General features: G+C 35.9%; 1 protein-coding gene across 4 annotated transcripts in view; it reads left to right on the top strand.

Moving 5' to 3' along the window:
- Positions 1 to 14041, top strand: part of LOC112507404 (protein NAP1) — a 26596-nt gene extending 12555 nt beyond the window's left edge. For all 4 annotated transcript variants that reach the window (XM_025111984.1, XM_025111992.1, XM_025111999.1 and 1 more), the window contains 15 exons: positions 3871 to 3915; positions 3994 to 4136; positions 4415 to 4547; positions 5815 to 5925; positions 6038 to 6116; positions 7094 to 7287; positions 8892 to 9037; positions 9160 to 9241; positions 9323 to 9433; positions 10614 to 10739; positions 10815 to 10954; positions 11252 to 11348; positions 11771 to 12762; positions 13071 to 13283; positions 13446 to 14041. In XM_025111984.1, the coding sequence (XP_024967752.1) occupies positions 3871 to 3915; positions 3994 to 4136; positions 4415 to 4547; positions 5815 to 5925; positions 6038 to 6116; positions 7094 to 7287; positions 8892 to 9037; positions 9160 to 9241; positions 9323 to 9433; positions 10614 to 10739; positions 10815 to 10954; positions 11252 to 11348; positions 11771 to 12762; positions 13071 to 13283; positions 13446 to 13938 (3105 nt within the window). In that variant the 3' untranslated portion in view covers positions 13939 to 14041. The remainder of the gene's footprint in view (positions 1 to 3870; positions 3916 to 3993; positions 4137 to 4414; positions 4548 to 5814; positions 5926 to 6037; positions 6117 to 7093; positions 7288 to 8891; positions 9038 to 9159; positions 9242 to 9322; positions 9434 to 10613; positions 10740 to 10814; positions 10955 to 11251; positions 11349 to 11770; positions 12763 to 13070; positions 13284 to 13445) is intronic.
- Positions 14042 to 16685: the final 2644 nt, after the last annotated feature.

Here is a 16685-nt window from a genome sequence, read left to right as displayed (position 1 = left end):
TGGAACACGTATTCGGGTTCATTGACATCACCGAAGATGATTTCTTTGGATTTGCAGTCGATGGTCACTCGATGTTTAGACAACCAATCCATGCCAAGGATGATATCGAAGTGATCCATTTTCATTGGAAGTAAAGTAACTTCCCGAATTCGATCGCCACTAAATAACGGACAGTTTGGGAATTGACCAATAGGAGTACTTATATGTAAAGGAAACTCGATGGATTGTTCATACGATTTAAGATTTTCTTCAAAGTTTTCAGAGACAATCGAGTGTATAGCACCTGTATCAAATAAAACATATGCATCTCTATTGTCAATAGAAAGGGTACCAGAAACCATACCCGCAGTAGATTTGTCAGCAGATAGTGTAAACACTCGACCACCAGCAGTAGATTGCTTCTCTTTATCTTTAGAATTATCTTTCGGCCCTTGTTTACAATCACGAGCTATATGACCTCGTTGACCACAATTATAACAGGCGCCGGTCATTCGAATACATGGGCCAGGACGATGTCTAAAACCACAATCTTTGCATCGTAACAGAGAAGTTGTATTCGAAAAACCTTTACTAGAATTTTCCTGAGATGCAATTGGAGGTCTATAATTTGGTTGTTTCCATTGACCTGCCCGATTGGTTCCTCGCCCGGTAGAATTTCCTTGAAACACATCTCTGTTTCTTTTCGTATACCACTATCACCTCGGGAAAGTATAGAGTCTACGATAATCCTATCTTAGTTCTACCCATTTCTCACAGATCAAACCTAAATTGTACCACAGGATCATAACCTATAGCTCTGATACCACAACTTGTAACAACCCCGTCCCGCGTGGTCAAAGACGGGAGATGCCACAAGTGGTTAAAAAAACAACGCATTATATAAACCAGAGCAGCTAATAAAATTTACCAAAAGATAATTACATAACCACAGACGGAAATAACGTGTCTCAAAATACGGTCCCAAAATACCAGTATGTCTACATAATCATCAAAAATTTAACAAAAGTATGACTTAATGAGTTATCTTCAATATTGTCATCTCCGTAGCTCTCATCCCAAAATTCCTGCTAAGTCATGTACCTGTCGAGGACAAGAAAATCTCGGCTGAGCTTAATGCTCAGTGAACGGATAATAATAATTAAACAATGAATATGAGATAACAAGTTCAAAAGCAATTTATAAAGCCAAGTGATAATTCAAAATAAAGTCAAAATGCCCCAAAAGCATATCAAGGGTTCGAAGACCAAACCGCATCACGAAGACGCGTTGTTCCCAAAGGATGATCAGTCCATTCAGGCACAAGTGAGGAAAGGGGTGTGAGCACAACACAGCAATCCTCTCCGTGAATTTAACCACGGCCACAATTCATTATCCGATAACAGTTCCTAAGATCGATCCATACGCCCTCTATTCGACCGGTACATAATCAAGTCCATTTTTAAGGACTATAAAAATAAGGACGCCATGATCGTTTTAGTCACCATGGAAATATCTCAATACCGGTGCTCCAGTTATTGAGTCTATTGAAAGTTGTAGATTGGTATCATACGAGTCTAATGCTTTTGAAATCATCTCATTTGGATCATCCATCTATTTTATATGAATTTCACAAAACTRTAAATTAATACCGAATAMAGTGTAAACARCCCYAAAAGCACACTGTTTCGAGCCACCTTGAGTCATAACTGGATTTTTGACCCTTAATGAAAGTTGTAGCATGCAGTATGATCTTCCTGACTGCAAAATACGAGCTTAATCCGACTTACGGTTTGTGAGTTATACACTGTCAAAGTACAGGAGTTATATTGTCGGTAAAATTCGATTCCGTAATTCCCGACTAACTTTTATGATCCAACTTTCATGATTTGCTATATTTACATGCTATAAACGTAYTTCAACATACTAAACAGTAAAACAAGTCCAATGGTCGTTAACCTAAGCTTAATCATGCATTTTTACTCCTTTCGATATTTAACCGAACAATTTGTGTACGGTTAAACATTTACCCACAATCTAATCATATTGAAACTATAATATACCCTTTTTATTTCTACATCAATATAACCAGTACTAGCATCCTAAACATCAAATATATMATAATTTTGACAATATCARTCYGTAAACTTAGATATAAACACAGTTTATAAACCGGTCTAAATAACCCTAACATAAACACCTTAATAAAATTGAATGAAATTTATACCTTTAAGAAGGGTTCGGAAAGTGGATTCCGAATATATAATTGTTACTTCGATTCCTTCAATAATTTGCCGTGAAAATTAGAGAGAAGACGAGAGATTTTTAGAGAGAGAAAATATTGAGACGAGAGGTGAGAATGGAGGCGGTGATACCGCCATTCACGCATGCATGTATATATATAAAAAAAATTATTTTTATTTAATTTTTATATATATATATAGTTTAACTATTTGGCGGTTTTGACCCTTCAAGTCTATATTCTCAACTTTTACGTCAAATTAGATATAAACTCATTTTTGACGCAAAACTCGTCTGAAGTACAAGTTGGTATAACATAGGGTACAACTATGTTATGCATAATTCTACCAAAAATTTACTTAACCCAATTTGTACGAGTTAACGAAACCTGAATATTATAAAATATATACCGTATTTACATTCTAACAGTTTAGAATTGATTACTATGTTATTGGAGATTTGTCTTTTGGAGGTCTAATTACATCTTCAGGTCTCTTTGTGTTGATTTAGGAGTTCTCCTAAATTGCAGGAAGATAGGATGCTAATATAAATGTTATCACAAGCATGATTTAGAATACAGACATCTTACCTCGAGGGTCTTAGATAGGTGTAGGACACATAATTTTGATATACCAGTTACTTACTCGGAATTTTACAAGAAGTATGGATGTCGCATCACTGAGCAATTGGATGTCATAAATCATAATATAGGGTTTTGTGTTTATTAACAACTGCGAGAAGGTTTGAGTAAAGAACTGCTAGTCTGCTACAATTAGCAACCTTAGTAATAACACCATTTCAAAAGAGCTAAGAGAAGGGATCCATACAAATAGAAACCAGAGTTCAGGTTACTAGAAGTTGAATGATAAAGAACAAGAACTTGTAATTATTAACATTCAAAGGATTACAACCTAAGATAAATGAGATGGATTCATGAAAATATGAATCTTACTAATTAGCTTCTCGCAAGTTGCAATGTGAAGTCCTTGTAAGTCGTAATAAAGGAAAATTAGATGATGGAAGTTTAGAGGAAGGCCTGTTTGATTAGATGCTTATATGCATACACTGAACCTCCATATTATACTTAAAATTTAAAATCCAACTTGGACCTATAAGATTAGAAAAAACACTGGGTGCTACATGGCTATGCAGATTTAAACACTAAATTGATCTTGGAGTTAAGATGAACAAATCGCGAAACATAAACAAAAATGGTTGCACGTTGTAGTCTAAATGTTCTGGACCTTAATAATGGAATATCTAGGAAGATATATTTTCATATTGGTATATTTATTTAATTTAGCTTGAATGTGGACCTCTAGACATACTGTTTCTGAGGGGAGGTATGTACCACAAAACGGGTGTTAGGAGAGGAAGGAGTAAGCAAAACTAAATGTGGGTGAAAGTAGTCAAGAAATTTCAAACCAGTTGGAATATGCCATAGGGAATTTGGCTTTTACAAGTGTATGAGGGGACATCATTCATGTTCCTAAGAAATGTTAAGTTTGGTTCACCTAGGTTCTGGTGGCTCTCATCTCTACCCTACCTAAATGGTTGGCTTTTGTTGTCTATATATTTGTTTTCATGTTCAATATTTTCTACTGGTATTCAATATCCTTCTTGCTTACACCCATTTGTTTGTGTTATTTACAGGTTGTACTGAAGGAAAATTTAGTTCTTATGCTATTTAGGGATGAGGTAATCTCTCAAGGATAGCTGAAATTGACAAAAAAAATTGTTGAGTAAATTAACCATTGTTATATTCTTGAAATGCAGTATATATTGTTGCATGAGGATTATCAGTTATATGTATTGCCACGAATATTGGAATCAAAGAAAATGGCAAAATCTGGGCGAACAAAGCAGAAAGAAGCAGATTTGGAATATAGTGTTGCAAAGCAAGTTGAGAAAGTGATAAGGTATTAAAAGAAGTCTGGCATGGGAATAACAGTGTATAAATTTTAAATGATGTGGCCAGATGTATCATGGCTATAAATTTGAAATGACACATAAGGTTTTGTTATGGGTAATGCATATCCTTGTCTTTATTTGCAACCTCTGATTATCTGCCCCTTGAATACATTTCTTGCTCAGTCTCTTTAAGATCAACTTTTTTTTGTCTAATGTCCAATAAAAGTAATCTCAAAGGCATGTGCCTTTCACTTTCTATCTGATCTATGTTGCTTATTTACTGCAGTGAAGTGCATGACCAAGCAATTGTATCATGTGATGCAATTCATCATGAGAGGAGAATATTATTGAAGCAAGAGATTGGAAGGATGGTTCTCTTTTTTACTGATCAACCGAGTTTATTGGCTCCTAATATTCAGGTATATTGTACTCCGTAAATTCTTCATAGTAGCTAGAAAGTGACATCCTCAAACCGTCTTCTGGTACTCTGCAACAAACTTATGCAACCTGTTATAAAAATAGAGCTCACTTCCTTTATTAGAATATGAAGCAAACGTATCTGGACAAAGTGGGTGAGGGCTAAAACGAACTAAACCAAAATAGCTAGGTAAGGGTCCTGAGGAATTTACCCAGTGGATAGGGACGGCAGAGTGTCACAGAGTCCTAGAAAAGAATTGGAAAGCAACTGATCGAAGGCAATAGAAAGGTTGACAGAGAGAACACTCTGCATTGACAATAGAATCTGGTGCTAAAGTTGGATTAGGTTCAGAATTACACAGTTATTGCGGTCCTAAACTTTAATCACGGTTCGGACAGTGATTTTTCATAGTGGTTGTCGCAGTGGTATAACATAAAAAATAGCGGTTCATGTAATTAATATAAATACCAAACGAGATTTTCCGGGCAGCATTGGAAGTTGCGTCTATCAAGGATAAGTTGACGTCTGCATACGTCTTACACACCCCATCCTACCTCAGGGTGGGATATATTGGGCTTGTTTGTTTTGGTTTAATATATGTAATACATTTTAGTAGTAATACTCGATAGAAGTCTAAAAAATTAGCTTCAATGCTGAAACATAAAGTTCTGCATGATAGTCTCAAAATAAAAATGTATCAAGTCACACATCAAAACAAATCAAATAGGGCAAATCCATGTGAATAGCGGTACCGTGATTTATGTACCATGATAATGAAATTTTGTAACGGTTGAGGACCGCTAACCGCTATAGCCCCAGGTTCAGCGGCAACTTAACAGAACAAATGGGCCCAAATAGACTGCAGAGAAACAGTGAAGAAAACCATGGCAGTTGGTGGCCTAGAGCCCGCGAGTTGGGTGGCAGCTGGTAACCTCCAAGAGCCTAATATTGCTCCCATCCAATGTTACAATACTAGCATGATGCACTTATTTGAATATCCGCTTACAACCTTAGTCTTAACTATTCGACACTTCAGGGCCCTCAAGACCTACTTCAGTGATAAACGCCTCTCCATGGAAACTTATAAATCGGATCTTCTTAACTAGAATATTCATTGATACAAACTTTCAAGAAGCGAGTTCTCTTTTGATAATTTTGTTATTGAAACACACTACCACCACACCCAACAAGCTATATTCTATGAATTACAATTCAAGAAGTGCTGATATAACAGATGAATGTCTGTTGTCAATTGATTGTCTTTGCAGATGGTATTTTCTGCATTGGCATTGGCACAAAGCGAAGTCATATGGTACTTTCAACATGTTGGAATTAGTTCATCAAAATCCAAGGCCAATCGGATAGTGGCAGTAGACATAGTAAGTTTAAAGTGCAGACTTGAAGTAGCATGATCTCATGATTTATTCTTTTCCCAAATTTTTATGGTGGCACATGTTATAACAAGCTTGACTTGGCAACTTCTGGTTGCAGAATCCAAATGATCCTACGATAGGATTCTTGTTGGATGGGATGGACCGCCTTTGCTGTCTAGTACGCAAATATATTGCAGGTAAGGATGAGTCTAAGAGCAGTTGCTGTGTGCTTCTTAGTCCTGTTGGTTTGTGATGACTTTGTTGGTAAAATTTGATTTGCATACAACTGAATATCTGCAAGAATTTCTAGAAGAAATGTCTGTTAATTTGGGGTATATATATATATATATTAATATGCTTTTCTGAAAGGTTCTTTACCCTTTTGTTCTTGAGGTCTTTTTTGGAGTTGTCAAATTTAGTTTCTGCTTACTACCATCAGAATCGGAAGGTGCCAGGACTGGTTGGGCCAGAAAGATGCCAGCTACCATGCACGATTATAGAAAAATAGAAGATTGCGTCCACTTCTGCTTTTCGATAATGAATCGTCGACCATTCTCTGACTCTTTTCTCTCTCTCATACGTAGTATTGTTAGTACGCTCGTTCCCCATTGTCTAACTGTAGTATCTAGTCTCCATATTTGACGATGTGGTCCAAAAATTTCATAACGTGTTCGGTGAACCATATTGCCATTAATATAGGCCATCTCCCGACTTAGGTAATCGTAGGCTGTAAATCTGCTAGTAAAAGAATGTGCATTCGACCGAAATTTGCTGCAGCCTTGTGTGTGGTCCTTTATCAACTAATCATAAGTGAAGAACCTGGCACAAAACTTGTTGAGCTTGATGAGAACCCATGATGATGGTGTTACAAGAACAATATGTAGAATCAACTGTCAAAAAAAATCGGAGTCGTGTGAAAGAGAATACCAAGTAGTGGAATGCTGAAATTGCTTCGGAACACAATATGACACTCTCCAAAGCCACTTACAACATATTCAAAACAACTGGATGCACATGCAAGTGCAATTAAATTCTGGTTTGACTGCTGTTGCTTTTGAATATTTGAGCATGGTCTGTTAAGTTAGCTATCTATGCATATTCATTGTAAGACAGATTGGTACTTTGTTGCCACAACTGGATATGTGTTTGAGAGAGTTATTGTAATGCTTTGCAGCCGTGAGAGGCTATGGTTTATCCTATCTATCATCTTCTGCTGGCCGGATTCGCTTTTTGCTTAACACTCCTGGAATGGTGGCTCTTGACCTGGATGCCAGTCTGAAAGGACTTTTCCAAAAGATCGTTGAGCATCTAGAGAACATACCAAAACCGCAGGGTGACAATATCTCTGCAATTACCTGTGATCTATCGGTAAGTAATCCATTCAAATCATGTATACATATGTAATATCTGGTAGTTTTAGTGTCATTTGTTTGTTAGCTAGGCTTTTTGGCGGACTCCTTATGAGGGAAGGCATTACTCTACACATCTTAAACTTATCTTTTCTCTCTCCACCCCACCCAATTGTCCTTCTATTCTCCATCCTACGTTACATAAGCATCTCTTTGGGCGGTTGAAGGTCCTTCAATCTCATATACATCAGAAATTGTTAAAGGAACATAATACTGAACTGAAGGGATAAGTCAAGTGCCTAACAAATTTATATTTAATTGAAAAGTTAAAAGTCAATGTGTCTATTCCAAAAGAGAACCTTCCCAGGGTTGCTGGAAGAAAATAATACCATCCAGAAATGAGGATAACATAAATATTAAGCTACTTAGAAAGTAAAGTATGGCCTGTCAAGTAGCAAGGTGTAAGTAATCACACTCACTTTTTCTATGTATTGAAGTTATCAACAAAAAAAATTACAAAATTTTAAACTGAAAGTCTTATTATTAGATTTGTAAAGTAAAAAACAGTCTGAAATTGAAAGGAATACGAAGGTGATTGGAAGAAAAAATGGAGTCTAGTGTTTGCTTTTAATAGGAGGCTTTACAGCCAGTACTACTGTTACAGATCAAATAAATTGATATAAAACATGTAAAAGAACAGTGTCAGGCTTTTTTGTGCACCTTCAGAAAACCCCTCATTTGCTAACGGCAGTGACTGCATACGTATTTGTAAAAATAGCAAATTCTTGAGTCGAAGTTATCTACTGCATTTAGCAATGTTGAATGTTTATTTGTTTTCTTGGTCCAACTATACATTGATAACTGAAGTGGATGGACCATAAAGCGATTTGTATCCTCAATAGGACTACTCTCTCTAGACAGTGGATACCTTGTTATTGGTGGTCTGTAGTTGAATGATGAACCCAGGTGATTTGATATGAAATTCATGAAGCAAGAAATTGTGTTGAAACTTATACTCCAGCACATAGGTTTAAGAGTCCTATGCTTGTGTGGACAAATAAGTGGAAGGAAATAAAAAGAAAGGATAACAAAATCAGAAAACAGCTTAGTAAGTCAACAGTTCTTTTTAATAGATTAATGTTGATATAAATGGGAGACAAGTGGGAATTAGGTAAGTCCTAGTCTTCACCAATCATTTCTTTCTTTTATTTTTATTAAAGGGATAGAGCAAATCTACTCCATGTAAATATTCATCATTCAATCAAAGTTGTAAGAAGATACAAGCTATAGAAATGGCATGTAGAACATTTACAGCAGAAAGTATAGATTTATTTAGAAACGTAATGAATGCGGCTACTTGAAAGTAAAACTAAACACTCAAGGTTGACAACCTTTTTGTATGAGGGAAAGGTACCCTACATGAAGACATTTTGGATTTTTACCCAAAAAAAAAAGATTTTGGAGTTGAGCTAAAATAATTATATGCTCCCCCAACACCTTCTCTTGTATTTTCCATTAAGTGGCATGCTATTGTTATTGCTCTTACTTCATCGTGACTGCTGTTCATGTTGGTTTTCTTATTTCACTAATGCGTATTGGAAATTTATCATACTGGATAAGCAGGAATTACGTAAGGATTGGTTATCAATTTTGATGATTGTTACCTCTGCCCGGTCATCTATTAACATTCGACATTTGGAGAAAGCGACGGTGTCTACTGGAAAGGAAGGCTTGTTGTCTGAAGGGAATGCTTTATACAATTGGTCCAGGTGCTCTGTACTTTTAAACTTGTTTTTGAGCTTTTTAAAGTTAATGTGAAAGTAGGTTACTCATTTGGATACCTAATATACGTATGCCATATCTTATATGCTCATTGGATGTGTCAAGCCAGATGTGTTGATGAACTTGAATCTCAGCTTTCTAAACATGGGAGTCTGAAAAAGCTGTATTTCTATCATCAACATCTTACAACTGTACGTTTTAGCTTTCTGATTGTGTTTCCAGTTGTACTACTTCAGAATTTGTAATATTTACCTGAACCTGGTTCAATACAGGTTTTCAGAAATACCATGTTTGGACCTGAAGGGCGCCCCCAACATTGCTGTGCATGGCTGGGTGTTGCTAGTAGCTTTCCAGAATGTGCTTCTACAATTGTTCCGGAAGAGGTGATTGATAAATTTATGCTTCCTATTGGCAGTTTTGGTGCTACTAGATTGGCAATGTCTTTTGCACTATGTTTGTCCTGAAAGTTTGATCATCTAAACTAGGCTTTTTAAGTTTCTGTTAACTACAGCTTCTATGTAAAATGGTACATCATTGTGAGTTTCATTTACAGAGCTGGCGGCTGACCTGTAATAAATTCGAGTTAAGCCAAGTAAAGATTGCTGTTAGTTCCCTCTAGAGTCGTAGATGTAGACCAGGGTGATAAGTAAAGGCCACTCAGTTTAATGTGGAAAGCCGTGGGTTCAACGCTTAAGTGTCATCTACTGCATTTTATGTCTTGACGGGATAAATATTTAGAATACATGTAATCTTGTTTGAATGGGACTCCTTTCTTGAATTGGATGGAGTGGTCTCAGTGGTAACATCTTGTTACAATAATAACAAGGTCCGTGCAACAAAATCGTGGTAGCAATAAGAGATCATGTTGATCCAGATGCTGCTTAAATTATCCATTAATAAATGTGTTTAATTCAAAGAAGTTCTGTTAGTGCAGAGCAAGGCTGGCGAGGTTTTCTTATTACAAGCGATGATAAGAAATGTTTTTGACTTTCCGTTTTCCGTTTGTTCAGTGAACAGACGGAACTCATTATGTCTATTTTACATCTAATGTAATACTCACTAGAATACTCGCTGTACTTTTTACTCTCATACCCCTGGTTTCTACTGTAGAAATCCCACTTATCTTGAACTATGAAAATTGTATTATTATTGTTGGAGTCCCACATTGGCTAGATTTGGACCATTTCTCCATGTATGTTAGAACCTCTCTTCTCTCCTAAAGGGCTCTTTTGGATGTAATCTAATGGGGTTCCAGATATTCTCACATGGTATAGAGCCAAGGTCTACCATTCTAGGGACTCAACACTCTGGCACAATTTGTGCCTGTCTAGCCTCAAGTCCCATATCGGCTAGACTTTTACCATTTCTCCATATATGTTGGGAACCTCTCTTCTCTCCTCAAGGGCTCTTTTTGAGAGTAATCCAATGGGGTTCCACATATTCTCAATTATCATACGTCTACATTCCAATTTTTTGAAGGCAACAGTGATATACTTGTATTGGTTTATATTGGCATGCTGTGCCTGAAGGACAGTTTGATAACTGTTGATTGCTTTAATGCAGCTAACTAGAATTGGTCGAGATGCTGTTCTATATGTTGAGTCCCTCATTGAGTCCATCATGGGAGGGTTGGAAGGGCTAATCAATATCCTCGATTCTGAAGGAGGTTTTGGCTCCTTGGAGACTCAGGTTCTTGCTTGTTTATCCAAATTAGCCAAGTTAGTATTAATGCATAAGACTAACCATAAACCATTTCACTGTCAGCTTCTTCCAGAGCAGGCAGCGATTCTCATGAACTTGACATCCAGACTTTCTATTCCTTCAGCAAAATCCCCAAGGGGCATATCTGGTTTGCATTTGCCAGGCTATGAAAGCTATCCTGAAAGTAATAACTCCATTAAAATGTAAGATACTTTGAACATTAATCTGTGAATGTTATTACTCCCTCCGGCCCAAAATAAATGTCCACTATGAAAAAGGCACACAGTTTTGGAAATGTGTAACTTTTTATAATTAACTAAATGACAGTTTTACTGTTAATAATAGAGAGAGTAATGAATTTCTCCATATCTAATTAAGGGTAGAATTGAAAAGGAGGCACTTACTTTTGAAAGTGGACACTTATTCTGGGACGGAGGGAGTATTTGTTCTCTGACATTTCACACAAAAATTGATGTGTATATATATGTCCTGATTGGCAGGTTAGAAGCTGCCATGCAGAGATTAACAAATCTTTGCTCAGTTTTGAATGACATGGAGCCTATATGTGTTTTAAATCATGTCTTTGTCTTAAGAGAGGTAAGCTCCTCTGGTAGTTACTTGTATGGTAATGAAGTTGCATGTCCAATAAAACTTTTGATTTTGAGTTCCTCTCTCTCCAAATTATATTGGTTACTGTTGATGTTGCTCGACTGGTCCTACTCAAGACATATAAGCATAGTAATTAAAAGGGGTCTATAGCAATCACCAATTATTGACATTCCAACTCAAAACCATGTTTTTTAAAGGAAAATCGTAGAAGTTAGTTCACATTTTCTCGCTGGTGTGTATATAATATTTATATACGAAAAATACTCATGCACGCTCCCCACCTTCGGTGAGGTTTGAAACCCTTGACCTCCTGGAAAGTTGGGCTCTAGCGGCAACCCAGGTGCCACGGAGCCAATGACCCTTTGGTATCACTAGTAACTAATTTTTCAGCATGACCTGTTGCAATGCAGTACATGAGAGAATGCATCCTTGGGAACTTCAGAAGAAGGCTGCTTGCTGTTTTGAAATCAGATACAGATCTTCAACGTCCTACAGTTCTTGAATCACTAATTCGTAGACATGTAAGTATAATCCATTTGGCAGAACAGCATATAAGCATGGACCTGACACAGGGTATTCGGGAGGTTCTATTGACCGAGGCTTTCTGTGGTCCAGTTTCATCTTTACATACGTTTGAAAAGCCTGCTGAACCACATGCCGGATCAGCCATTGAGGCTGTGTGCAATTGGTATGTTGAAAATATCGTGAAGGATGTCTCTGGAGCCGGGATCCTTTTTGCACCTATTCATAGATGCTTTAAGAGCACGAGACCTGTTGGTGGCTATTTTGCCGAGGCCGTAACCGATCTTAGAGAATTACAAGCTTTTGTTCGTGCATTTGGTGGCTATGGAGTCGACAGATTAGACCGAATGATGAAAGAACATACGGCTGCCCTTTTGAACTGCATTGACACATCACTGAGGGCAAATCGTGAAGTATTAGAGGCGATTTCTGGAAGCATTCACTCCGGTGACCGGATAGAAAGAGAAGCAAATGTAAGGCAGATAATCGATGTAGAAACAGTTATTGGATTCTGTATTCAGGCAGGGCAAGCCATTGCATTCGACTCTCTTTTAGCAGAAGCTGGCGGAGTGGTGCTTGCAGAAGGTGCACCATTGATACATTCATTACTGACAGGGGTTGCAACACATTTACCCGTTGAAGTACCTGAGAAAAAAGAAATTAGGAGGATGAGAAGGGTGGCAAATAGCGTTCAAGTAGTTGCGGATCATGATTCTGAGTGGGTTCGAGAAATATTTGAGGATGTTGGAGGTGCAAGCGATAATTCATGGAGCTTGCTGCCTTACTTATTTTCCACTTTCATGACATCTAATATCTGGAATACGACCGCCTTCAATGTTGATACAGGAGGGTTCAACACTAATATCCACTGCTTGGCAAGGTTAAAGTGCTTCTAACTATTGTTTCTGAAAGATTTGCGTTTTGGAGCTTCATTTTGATTGATAGATTTCCAACATTCTTCCCTCTGAATCTGTCTTCCTACTCGTCGAATATTTTATGTCTTTTCAATTTTATTAGTAATTATATGTGGTTATTCAAAATGTGTTTCTGCTTCCATATTCATTCCCATATTGTCCCTTTAAGAGGTCAGACCTGCATATATCCTGCCCCTTAGACCCCACCTCCGGGTGGTACATACTAGGTTTGGTTTGGTTCAAGTTTATTATCTAATCATACTTTGTCTGACAGGTGCATTTGCGCTGTGATCGCTGGAAGTGAGCTAGTTAGACTTGAAAGAGAACATCAACAGCGACAACTGTATTCAAATGGCCATGCTGGCGATACTGTGGAGCCTGAAATGCCAGATCATCTGTCTGTTGAATCAAACATAAAGTCTACAATGCACCTCTTTGTCAAAATTTGTGCCGGGATTGCATTGGATTCGTGGAATGAAATCGACAGGTACTGATTTCATTTAACACAAAGGTCGATCAACGTGATTTATTTGTCTACAAATGGAATAGATATATGATAAAATCCAAGCCTACTTTCGAGTGGGATAATACTAGGTTCGTTTGGTTTTGAATCTCGTCAAATTACCTAAAATCTACTTTATTTCTGCAGGTCGCATCTCGTGGCAAAACTAATCTTTTTGGACCAATTGTGTGAGATATCTCCGTACCTACCACGAAGTTCACTCGAGCTGCATGTTCCTTACGCCATTCTACGTTCCATATACAGTCAATACTACGGAAACTCTCCTTCCAATCCTCTCTCGCTTCTAAGTGCATCTCCACGAAGCTCTCCAGCCGTATCCATGGGACACGCTTCTCCGGCTATCAGGCATCCGTACGGTGATTCGACACCACAATCAAGTCACGATTCGGGTTACTTCAAGGCGGCATCAGCACACAGCCAAGATCAGACTTATGACAACGATAAGGGGCATACAAGAAGCACCGACCATAAGCATCGAAATACAAGACGATCGGGTCCGTTGGATTATAGTTCGAGCCAGAAAGTGAAGCTTGTGGAAGGGTCGACGTCTGGAAGCCGAGGTCCGAGTCCACTGCCGAGATTTGCCGTGTCGAGATCGGGTCCCATATCATACAAATAGAGACCGGTTGGAGCATGTTGTAATAGAACTTCAAGAATGTGTTATCAGTCTTATACTCCAAATGAACAAGTAATCAACTAATGACTGCATTTATCTTTTAACTTAACGGCCGTTATGTTTTCCTCTTTCCAAACAGTTGAAATAGATACACCACGTTAAATGTGAGTCTCAAAAGCTATAATTATGGGTTGTTTGTTTACCTCTTAATAGTTCCATTAAAAGGCAACATCTGAATCATTAAGAGGTGAATCTTGTTTTACAAGAAATTTTGTATCCTGAACGTTCCTTAACCATTAAGGGGTTGTTTACCGAAATGCTTACCTGGTAAGTGCTTACCTATATGAGTAAAACACTATAATTTATTTTGATGAGTAAGATTCTAATACATCAAAATGTATTGAATGCAACAATTACCTGGTAAATGCTTACATGGGTAAGAGTCGTAATCTTCACTTACCAGGTAAGACTCTCCATCATTCTCATCGCTCTTACCCGGTAAGATTTTTGGCCCTTGACATGTTCATCTGATAAGAAAATTTATTTGGTAAGCACGTACCAAGTAAGCGTTCAGTAAACGGCCTTTAAGTGTCCTGATTTCATTATAAACAATTACCAAACAATTATATTTCATTTATCATGAAAGTCTCTTAATCATTCTGATCACTTAATCATTCTGTACCAAAACATTTAGCATCACTGAAAATTAAAGTGAGTTTCAAACACTAGTATATTTTTACACTTCTTTTAATAACCGATCCCCTAAATTCGCATAGTTAATTTATTTAATCTATATATATATATTAAAGGAACAACCAAATTGTTGTTCAATGAGAACATTTTTATCCTATTTATCTTTTTTTTATCATTTTGATTTATTTTAATATACAATCAATACATTAATTGTTAACCTTTTCATTTTCCTGCTTTTTTAACTCCATTTTCATTATTTTATAAAGGAAAAATTAAATCCACAGATATATAAAACTATATATAATTTTATTTACATCAATACATGCATATTTTTAATTACATGACATTGAAAAAATAAATCATCAAAATCAATATATNATATATATATATATATATATATATATATATATATATGAAAATCTATTAAAACTTCTCAATCAAGCAATATCTCAAGATAAATATTAAAAATATATCAAAATAATAACTAAAATGTGGTTCAATGAGAAGTTTTCAAACGTATTCTTTTTATAAATGAAATTAGAATCCACAAACAAGTATTTTGATTTACATCAATGCACATATTCTTTTATTTACGTCAATGCATATATTCTTTTATTTACATGATGATTAAAAATGCATTATATGTTATATCAGGTGGATGTTCAAACGAGAACCCCTGTGATTTACGAGAATACGAGAATAACCTCAAACTTTTTTAATTAATAAATTAACTTATATTATATATAAATAATTTAATAAGGGCAATAATGTAATTAAGTAATTTTTATAACTTTTATTTTATTTTAATTTCATAATTATCCCTTTTGTTGACCACGTTTCCACGTTTTCCTCTGGTTAGTTTTCTTATCTAACCTTCTTCTCCAGATTGTTCATCCTTCTTCTCCAGATCGTTCATGATAGTCGACTTTCTTAATACCTTTTCTTCATATCGTTAGTATCCATTTTTTTGTCGATCTAGAGTGGACGACTTGAAACCCATATCACATGATTATCACACCCATATCACATGATTATCACACCCATATCACATGATTATCACACCCATATCACATGATTATCACACCATATCACACAAAATCGTTTTCGTTGTGATAAATGTGTGATTGTCTAATCCTAACCTATCGAAACCCTCCGAAATCGTTGTGATAACGTCTAACCTAACCCATTGAAACCATGATTAAGTCGAGTGATATTGATATCACATGATTATCACACCCATATCACATGATTATCACACAAAATCGTTTTCGTTGTGATAAATGTGTGATTATCTAATCCTAACCTATCRAAACCATCCGAAATCGTTGTGATAATGTCTAACCTAACCCATTGAAACCATAATCAAGTCGAGTAATATTGATATCACATGATTATCACACTCATATCACACAAAATCGTTTAATTGATTTCGTCAGTAATTTGTTGTGATAAATGTGTGATAAACTAATTAGATAAGACGTTATGACTTCTTTGTTGGTCTCCTTGAATTCTTAACTGATATATTAGATAAGAATAATCAATGTTAATCATGTGATCGTGTTAAAAGATTTTATGATATCATTTTCATTATTACCCTTTTAATTTATATTTTTTTAATCTTTTTAAATTTCAATTTTAATTTTAAAAAATCTTTTAATTTTATTTTTTTATCACAATATGAGGTTAATAGGTTGTTCTCGCGTTTTCGTAAATCACAGGGGTTCTCGTTTGAACCCTTCCCTGTTATATCAATATATATATATATATATATATATGTGTGTGTGTGTGTGTGTGTGTAGATATATATTAAAGGAACTCACATTTAATTTTTTTCATAAAATGAACAAAAATATGTAAAATAATATCTTAATCATAGTTTTTGATGATAAACATAATCCAAAAAATTATTTTTTATATCAATTCTTACAAATTTATAATATTTTTGTGGTTCTCATTTGATTATCATCCCCCTTAAACACACACACACACACACATATATATATATATATATATAAATTTTTAATGTATAAATTTATATATATATATATATATATATA

This window comes from Cynara cardunculus (genome assembly GCF_001531365.2).
Source record: "Cynara cardunculus var. scolymus isolate 2C chromosome LG 1, CcrdV1, whole genome shotgun sequence".
Classification (NCBI taxonomy): domain Eukaryota; kingdom Viridiplantae; phylum Streptophyta; class Magnoliopsida; order Asterales; family Asteraceae; genus Cynara; species Cynara cardunculus.
The sequence above is the reverse complement of the archived record's forward strand: the minus strand, read 5'-3'. Positions and strand labels throughout refer to the sequence as shown.